Consider the following 10339-nt stretch of genomic DNA (forward strand, 5'->3'; position numbering starts at 1 on the left):
AGATATGGAATAGGTTCACACCCAATATTACTAAAATACTATAGTACAATAATGCCCAGTTGCAAAATTTACTACTTTAAGTCATAGTTCACATCTTAAAAATACACTTCAATTACTATAATTTCTTACTAATTAGTTTTCAACATATTACGTTCAATATTATTAAATATTATCGTATGATAATGTCCAATTGCAAAATTGACTACTGCAATTCATATTTTATATCTCAAAAATATAGTTCAATAACTATAATTTCCTATTCATTAGTTTTCAACATATTACATTTAAGTTCACGAGGAGCTTTGATGCTTTCCCTCATTAATTTCCATATCATGCTTTGTCTTGACTTGTTTCTTAAGACTCCAAGTTTTCTTTTTCATTAATAGTTTTCTCCTATTTATGAGGTAGCACTATGTGGTGATAATTTTAATTGTCTTATATTAATATAATGATAGCACACACATGTGTCCATTAGACCAAGCTCTAGAAATTAGGTTTACCTATATATGGGTAATTTAGAAAGTTCATATTCAAGTGTGTTTTATTTTATTTTATTATATTATTTATGATGAATATGCTTCTTTATTTATATAGTTGAATATTATGGTAAAAAGAAAACATGCTTACGCACAAAATCTAGAAGAATTATTTTGGTACATAAAGACGAGTCTTATCTAAGAATGGATGCTCAATAGAAGTATTATCCTAAGCATAAAAATGAATATTTATTTTGTAATCACTAGAATAACTCAATGTCTACCCTTAATCCAAATATCCTCCATGATTGCACGTTGAATAGATGGATCGATATATTTCTTAGCTAAAGTTCAAAATACTTGCAAACAAACCCAAAATGTTTGTCCAATTTTATGTAACCATATTAAGATCATAAACTTCAAAGTGATTGATCATACATTAGGAAATGTATCACTGACGGAGGGAATTCTTTGTCATCTTGGAAAAAAATTCTATTTTTAACTATACTCAAATAATATAAGGAAAACAATACCAAAGTGAGACCAAAATAAAGAGTTACAATGTATGCTACATGTATTTTTTCATTCCTACATTTGCCTCTATTTTGTCTTGCATGCAAGAACTATAAAATATGAATGTCAAAATAAGAAAATGTTATTATGAAACTAGAATATTCAAATAGTCTCATAAATGATATAAAATAAACATAATAATTTCACACACTTTCCTATCAAGGAGTTTTTTGCCTAGAAACTTATAGCATAAAAGATAAAGCTTTTATTTATTTTTAAAAATTTTTATAGAAGAGGCATATACATAATTATTCAACAATGTCTTTGAATGAAAGGTAAAAGAAACATTATAATGGAGTTATACAAAAATAAATAATGTGATTATGGTTGGAATGAAAATGATAGGTAACTGTGCATAGATATAAAAAGCCTCATTAGGATTTTTCTTAGAGAAAATTAATAATAACTCTATAAAAAGCCTCATTAGGATTTTTCTTAGAGAAAATTAATAATAACTCTATTTAGAATAGGAATTGTAGGATTCTACCTTAAGAAACAATAGTAATAAGATTGAATCAAAGTGGAAAATATCACAATTACACCTAGAGAAAATTTAATTATTGGATTCTTCTTAGAACACATATAATAATATGAATCTACTTAATTTTTTTAATAAATCATCATAAATATGACATAATCACTATATAATCATCAAAGAGTTTAGATAATCTTATATATTGCCTCTAAAAATTCATTGCAAAAAAAGGTTGTAAAGAATTAAATTAGGGGTAAAAAAGTATGGTCGTTGAATTGCAATAAGCTCCATTCTATTGCTAAATGTAAATCTTAAAAGAAGTTGAATGTGTCATACACACTCTCTCATGTCAATTGATAAGACAATCTAGTACATGCATGAATAATAGACACCTTGAATTTATTATAATATATTAAAGTTTATTCTTTTATATAAGAATTTCAAATATAATTTAAATGTAAAAAATATCAAATTTGGAAATCTCTACTATGCTTAAAAATCTAACAAAATTTGATAATAAACTCTAAAATTAACTCAAAAATATGTGAATTAGATTAAATCCATGAAACTTAGTATATAAAAACTACACTAATCATAGAATTTAAAAAGTCCCTATCAAAATAAACTAACCCAAATCTAATACAAAGTATGAGAGGATTGTTGGGGATGTTATTATTCACAAAAATAACACCATCATATATGGAAAATAAATTTCAGATATCGCAAAAAATTTCCATGCAATTTTTGTTGGTTTTGATTTTTATATTCTATCTACACAATATTGTAAAAAAATGCAAAATAATTGTTAAAAGTACCTTGAATTATACCAATTTATTAAGATAAGAGGTTTTGTATATTGTAAGAAATTTGGTTGTAAACATTAGTTGTAAAAAAATTGATGTCCATTTTACTATCTTAAAAAAGAAATGACAGTAATAATCATTTATAATATATGGAATCTAAATAGTCAACCAATTAAAATAGTATATTAAATTCAAAATTCATGAAATTTAAAGAGTTCTACCATCTCATGTGGTTGAAGGCCAATAATTTCTTATTTGCAATCCATCTATTTCATCTTCATCATAAATCTCTTTAAATGAAGTTATTGCATCCACTTTTGTATATTCCTAAATTGATTTTCCACTCACATAGGAAATTTGCAATTGAACACATAATTCCTTACTAATTTCCTAAGCAATTTAGTTACCAACAACACACTATATTTGAAAAATCAAAATTGTATACAGGAAAGATGTATCAGAGTTTAAACACATATTGATATAAGATCTTGCATGAATGATGTTTTAGGAATTTGATACACTATTTTTGTTTTTCCAAATTATTGTAGCTTTGTAAATCCACTTGAATTCTATTTGATATTAGGTTTATTAAAGAGCAAATTGTTAGATTTTTATTTCATATTAATGTTTTAGATTGAATGCTTAATCTTCATGGCTTGGGATTTGTTCTTACTATGTTTTCTTTTATGTTCGATTAGATTTTAGGATTATTTTGAAATATTAGTAAATTTTATTTTGATAAAATAAAAGTTCATAATAGATTAAAGTATGAAGAAAATGGATATTATTTTATTTATTGTTTGCTAATACAATTTATTGTTTTAGTGTTTAGTAAAATTTAAACATGACAAGTGACACATGAAACACTTTGATATTGAATTAAGACCTAGGTCAAATAGGAAATCTCATCACCTTATTGCATAGTTGAGGTCCAAACCTACGAGCACGTTGGATCAACATAGGCACAAGCCCACAATCACAATGACCTAGTGGAGGTTTGAACCTAAGTGGGGACAACACCACCACTACCATTTGAAGAACATGCTAAGTGGCGAGCCTCACTAATATAAAAATCTCATTCCAATTTATAAATATAATATTTTAACATTAAAATTAAATTTATTATTATTATTGATGGAGGGTACTCACCTTATCAACGTATATATAAACAACAAATAGAGGAATGAAAACAATTCACAAGAATAGAAAATGGGCTTCTTATTATCTTTTAAAAAGTATGAAATTACAAATTTCAGTAATACAACATGGAAAGCCACATGAACATTTTCCTTACAAAATTATGTAAGCCAAAGCCACCATTAACAACCTAGAACTACCCTAGAACCCTACAGTCCTCCTTTATACAAACAATTTTCCACTGCCCAAGAAGGTTCTAGAAATTTAGCCTAAGATATTGAGGTTGACCAACCATAAATTATCATCATTTTTTTGTATTTTATTACATTATCTAGTCAACCCAAATAATTTTAATTTTATGATTTCAAGTAGCACAATTCCAAAGACCATAACTCACAAACATTGCTCCAATTGGCCCTTTTCAGAAATATCAAATTCTCATCTATAGTTGCTAACTTGCACAAACTCAAGTTAATTGGAGTTCAGCCTCATTTCAAATCCTCTAAGGCCTTCAAAACTAAGTTTAATGTTTTATACTCCATTGCCAGTATAATTTTTTTTCAGTAACTTCACAAACACACCTATTATTGCAATGAAACTTTACTGGTGGGCTAAAATATCTAAAATGAACCTCCATGTATGAAATTAGAACATTTTAAGTCCAAACGACCAACTTACTAAAAATGGTAAGCCTCCATAAATAACAACTATGTACTAAAATAACAGTTATTGAAAAGACAAAATATAAATATTTTTGAGTGATGCAAGATTGTCCTTACACCCAAAATGCTCCTGCATCAATTATTACAATTTTTTTAAAAAAATTTAAATATCCTTATTTTAGTTTCATCATCTAAATTTCAAAATCTCTAAAGGTCAAGGGTTTCAAGGTTGATGAAAATTATCATATATTTTGATTAAATTTTCATTCCATATTTTACTTAAAAAATATTTTATCTTTTGAAAAATGACATTTCTTCTTATTTACCTATATTTTTTTAAATATAAGTATGCTACTTAATATATTTACAATCATATAATTTAGCTTAGAACTTTACTTTCAGAAAAATATAAAAATTGTTGGAAGATTGTCAATCTTTTTATGGAAAAAATGTGAGTCCCACCCATTTTTAAATTAATGTTATATGTCTCATTATTTATTAATAAACACCAACTTTTCTTAGTGATGAAGTTAACTGCTAATTAAAATATCAATTTACTAAATCTTTTGGAGCTTTTGCACTTTGTATGAGATTTTTGGACTAAATTTTTTAGCTTTCTTTGGTTAAAAAGACAAGACAAACATGAAGGTCATGACATGCAAATCCATTCTACCTTGCTATGTCGACCAAAACAACTATGGATTTTTTCTTGTATTTATGAAAGATCCCTGTTTGAAATCATTAGAGCACTGTTGTAGATGAATGTTGAAATTCGATTGTCTGATTAGTTTATGATATACCTTGAATTGTAATAATTTATTTAACAATTTCTCACCAACTTTCATTTTTACAATAAAATTGATGTGACATTACACACAAGTGTTTCAAATTTGCATAGCCTTGCAAAATTCCTAATATTTGTTTAAAAAAATTTTTGTTTAAATTTGCATGGATCAATGACATATAATCTTTCTCTGAAACTTTTTGGAGAAATGTTTTTATGAATGCACTCACAGTTCCTTATATTGAGTCCACACCTCGTGTGATTTGATTTATTTTATTCTCATGTTTAATGATTATTAGTATATTCTATGTGAATAGATGTATGCATTTTGTTTTATATAGAAGCAATCAATATTCTTCCATTTGTTGTTAAGTTAAACTACAAAACTATGGAATGAATAACCTGTGGAATTAATTTTTCATAATAGAATTTTTGATGAGAATTTTTTAAGTGATGATTTTTTTATATTTGATAAATTGAATTTAAATAAATAATATTGATTAATATATTTAACATATTTTAGTAAATATTATGTTATTAAATTGAGAAGTATTAACAATCTAATTTGTTCACATGAGATTATATTTAAAAATAATAATTTTATTATCGAGCACCTATAGACTTATGTTGCAAGCCCAATATCACAATAATAATTAATCGAATATTTTATTCTTAGAATTTTAAAATATTTTAAATTTTTTATTCTTCTAATAATAATTAATCACCATTTCACATTATTAAACAACTGATTTCTAATACGACTGCTAGTTGTCTGTTTGTCAGACGTGGACTCGGTGACAACCACGAAAACAAAAATTTGGAGAAGTTAAAGCTGAAAGTTCAAATGTTCAACGTTTGTTAGGCAGGACAAGTGCATTAAACTAAAAACGATGGCGAGCGTCACGTGCAGGAGGAGGTGATAAGGATAACCCGGTCAAGCTATTCGGATGGGTCCCACAAAAGCCTCTACACGCCTCTTCCAAACCCAAACTAACGAATGCCGCACTTAAGTCGCCCGTCACGTAACGGAACGGAAAACTGCAACCCTGACACACCCATTCAATGCCCACACCCGCCCAACATGGTCTGTGGACTTTGTTCTCTCCCTAAGTCGTAATTTTTAGCGGTGCATTTAGCGGGAAAAGCGAAAATCGCTAAATATAGAGGGGACACCCGAAAAGGAGGAAGGAAGGTCGGTGCCATTTGGCGACGTCGTCGCCATTGTGAGCTGCCAGGGCCCGCCTGTGAATAGTCAAATTAAACTTTTAGGCAGGCCTGGGGATTCGAAACTCTGACCTCGGTGCAAATAATACTGTTTTAAATTCATTATACACGGATTTCCATACATGCAGTTTTGGATGCATCTTCATCGAGAAGAAACCAGCGGAGGAGGAGAAGATTTTAGAAGATTTTAAGCTGCGGGGAAGAGAATAGATAGTGTGCGTGCTTCGATCGGTGTTGATATATCATGTCTTTCAACTTTGGGACTGCCGATCGGGCGGTTCAATTACACCAACTTCAGCAGATCTTGCCTCGTATGTTCGGCTCAAGTATGGCTTGTGGGGTTTTGAGGATTCGAAGTCTGGACGTTATGTTTTGATCAAAATTTTGAGGTTTTTGAATGTGTGTTTTTTTGCAGGGAATGCGGACGGACTGGATAGAGGATCCTCGCTACCGACTGCTTCCGGTGAGGCATATTACAGGAAAGCTTTGAACTTGTATGATAGTTTTTATGAAGAAAGCAGCAGCTTGTGCAATGAAGACGAGGAGGCCAGCGGAGGAGGGAATCGATATGCGGAGAAGAAGAGGCGGCTGAGCGTAGAGCAGGTGAAATCGCTGGAGATGAGCTTTGAAGTTGAAAATAAATTGGAGTCGGAGAGGAAGATGCGGCTCGCTGCGGAATTAGGACTTCAGCCCAGGCAGGTGGCGGTTTGGTTCCAGAACAGAAGAGCAAGGTGGAAGACTAAGCAGCTGCAGAAAGAGTACGACCAGTTGAAGCAGCAGTTCAACGTTGTGCTCTACGAAAAGGAGAAGCTGCGAGCCGAGGTAAAGGAAAATTAAATGTCTTTTGTGCTCAAGTATGCATTGAAATTTAAATATGGAAGTAGGATTTCTCCGAAATTGCTAAAAATGAAGACTCATCAAAGATCTTTTTCTTTCGAAGCAGAGAGAGTTATAATTTTGATTAAAATATTGGAGTAAAATCATGCTATTTGAAGCCAGCTGAATTTCGATCACTTACACAGGATTTCTAAAAAATTTACAGAGCAAGGTGAATTTAGATCGGTTGATGCGCATTAAATTTTTGAATTTAAATCGTCTTCACTCAAAGCCAGATAAAATTAAGAAAGATCGAAATTTTAAGCCTGGTAACGGAAATCTGGAGTCTAAATCCTAATTTAGATGTAAACAAGACAAATAGAGAGTTCCTGGATATTGAAGCAGTATTCGGAAAAATTGAGTGCGAGTAAGCAGCATCAAAACCATATATTAAGAAAGAATAGGAGGTCTAAGCCTGCTGTCTGGTAAGGAAATGTTCAATCAATGTAATTTTTCCCTCGAAGCTCTCGGCGCATGTCTTCAAATTTTCATTATTGTAACGCAAATGAACTTTAATCAACGAATTAGCATAGCAGATCTTATAAGCCTGCTGCCTGGTAAGGAAATTCTCGATCAAGTCATTTTCTTCTCAAAGCTTTCTACGTATGCCTTCGATTTTCATTGTAGTAACCTAAATAAACTTTATTCAGGAAAGAAGCAGAGGAGGTTTAAGATTAGATTGCTGCCTGGCAATAAAATGTTCAATTAAAGTCATTTTATTCTCAAAGCTTTCTCCGCACGCCTTTACCTTTTCATGATAGCAATGTAAATAAACTTTAATCAGGAAAGAAGCGTAGGAGGTTTAAGACTGCTGCCTGGTAAGGAAATGTCCAATCTAAGTCATTTTTTAATCAGATCTTTCTACGCACGCCTTTAAAATTTCATTTGAGCAGCGTAAGTAAACTTTAAAAACTCAACTCACTTTTGCTGCATAGTAATTTCAGGAATGGCCGGCACTGAGCTGTTCAATGCTCTGCGTTAAGTCCCCACACAACAAGGTTTTTGTAAGGTAGCTGAAAAGCCAAAAAGATTTGGCAGGTTTGACTTGAGATTATTTCTTTGGCTTAAGTGCGTGCATCACGTATCTTCTGTTTGTATTCTAGTTTCGAAAATATAAAACTCATGAAGCCTGGTTTATATTTAGTAAAGTAAAACCAGTTTGCAAATTTGCAATTAAAGGATCATCAGCGATCAAAGAAAAAGTCGAGTTCAAATATCGTCGGAAAATCAAATTTGAAGGAAATTAAGCATCCATTAACATCATCAGGAAAACCCTAAGTTCGGTTTATGTGAAAGCGTAACATATTTATGAAGAAAATTTGTGTTTTAAATTTTTTCTAAGAATTTCAAGCTGTGACGGTTTCTACCTGGAAAGTAAAAATTCATCATTCAACTAGCATTACATGAACAAACAATTAAATAAAAAAGAAGGATCTTTGCGCGTTCGACACTGCAAATTTACGAGTACTTCATTGAACTGACTTGATTTGCAGGTTGCAAGGTTGAAGCAGGAGCTTCACGAGGCCGGAAAAGGCCAGCCGACGGAACAACAAAAGGAAATGAAGCAACCTACGATTACATCCTCCGACTGCACTGCAATACAAATCACAGCTCAAAATAACACAGAACAAGAGGAAACGCAAGAAACAATTGTCGACAACAAAGGTGAAGAAGGAATTAGAGAACGGAGCATGAGCCCTGCAAGCTTCTGCAGCCACGTCGATTCGAATCCTTCACAAATGAACAACGAGGAAAGCGGACAGAAACTTCAAACCCTCATATTTCCTCATAATTTTTGTGATGATTTTTATTACGACGACTGTGTAATAACCGCAGAGGAGAGCCAGTGGCTTACCTTCTGTTCACACGCCAAACCGTGAAAGAGTACTGCAGATTCAATTACCTTCCCGTCCACCTTACATTCTCCACAATTGTCCCTATGCAATTGTCGGCATGCTCAACAACTATATAGACAAAATGTATGTGTATTTTGGGGTTGTTTACTTGTCATTTTGCCGTATATGCGAATGTCTTGCCCATCCATGACTATGTAACGTGTTTGAAGTCCTTAGAATTGGTCCCATGGAAGGGGCAACTGGCCTTATATTTTTATTATTATTTATCCACTGCATGCATTACATTGAACAATGAAACAGCTGAAACATCAAATTTCTGCTTCAGAGCTATGTGCAGCTATTATTTTCCATTTTAAAGATATACATCTATAGGCAAGTAACAAATTGTAGACATTATTTAATATGTTTTTAGATTTGATTGTGTCTCTTTCTTCCTTTTTTCATTTTTACATCATCAAACAGTCAATTAATCTGGAACTGCTATATTAGAGGAAATAACTAGGGAGAAAAAATAGCTTGTAGCTTATTATTCATCATTACAAAATACAAATACATAAAGTCATTTGGCTAATACATATGATAATAAATTAGATATCACTGCCAATTAACTAGAATTATCTGATAACAATTCAAATAGACCTACAAATCTTATTTGACTCGTGCTCTAACTTTTTAATCATTAGAATACTAAATTTCAACACTCCCTCTTAATGATACAACATTATATTGACATACATTAGGAAATACATTATGTATTTTCTTTGAAGGCAATTTGTGGATCGGGAAGATATTTCGATCTATTCCCAGTTGTTGGTACAATCATGCAACTATCATCCAAGCTTCAAACACTATTGAACATCATTTGAACTATTGGACAGCAATCCTCACATATGTGTCTCATAACCTCAATGTGATATAGTTTCTCCAATTTGTTAGCACCAATGACTATTGAGCATCTAACCAACCTCTACTACATCATTTCTTTTCTTCAAAGTATTGAACTCTTCAAGATAAAATAAGTGTCTTGTCGTCAATGAAATCATCATCACCATCAAGATCTAGTGATTCCTCTTTAGGCTTCATCTCCTTGATAACTGCTTCTCTAGCTTATTTCAGTAGCACAGAAGATATTCTTAAGAACACAGACAACATCTTTTAACATAAATATGACTCTTATATACTGTATTAAAATATAAAAAAATCTATACTAACAAAATAAATATATATAGAGAAAAAAATAACTCACATCGTATTATTCATCGTTAGAAAATCTAAATTTATAGTCATTTGAATTCAATAAGATCCTATAAGTATACTTTAATACACATGACAACAAACTAATACAAATGACAACAAAGTAGATATGACTGACAACTAACTAGAACTATTTGACTTCTAAGAATTATGGACAACTAACTGAAACAAATCTACAAATATTAAATATTTGACTCATTTTCTAACTTAATATTCTTA

The 10339-nt window shown here is 31.1% G+C and overlaps 1 protein-coding gene across 2 annotated transcripts; it reads left to right on the forward strand.

Moving 5' to 3' along the window:
• The first annotated feature begins 6200 nt into the window (after positions 1–6200).
• On the forward strand, positions 6201–9190 carry LOC149564999 (uncharacterized). Of its 2 annotated transcripts, none has more exons than XM_089818530.1 (3): positions 6201–6445; positions 6550–6956; positions 8504–9190. In XM_089818530.1, exons 1-3 carry the CDS (start codon positions 6379–6381, stop codon positions 8888–8890), a joined length of 861 nt encoding a protein of 286 aa, XP_089674656.1. In that variant the 5' UTR covers positions 6201–6378; the 3' UTR covers positions 8891–9190. The 2 variants fall into 2 exon arrangements, with proteins under 2 accessions (XP_089674656.1, XP_089674655.1); XM_089818529.1 differs by having other exon boundaries at positions 6203–6460.
• The last annotated feature ends 1149 nt before the right edge of the window (positions 9191–10339 follow it).

Source organism: Cupressus sempervirens, chromosome 3 (assembly GCF_028749045.1).
Source record: "Cupressus sempervirens isolate cs-2001-9-10 chromosome 3, ASM2874904v1, whole genome shotgun sequence".
NCBI classification, from domain to species: Eukaryota; Viridiplantae; Streptophyta; class Pinopsida; order Cupressales; family Cupressaceae; genus Cupressus; species Cupressus sempervirens.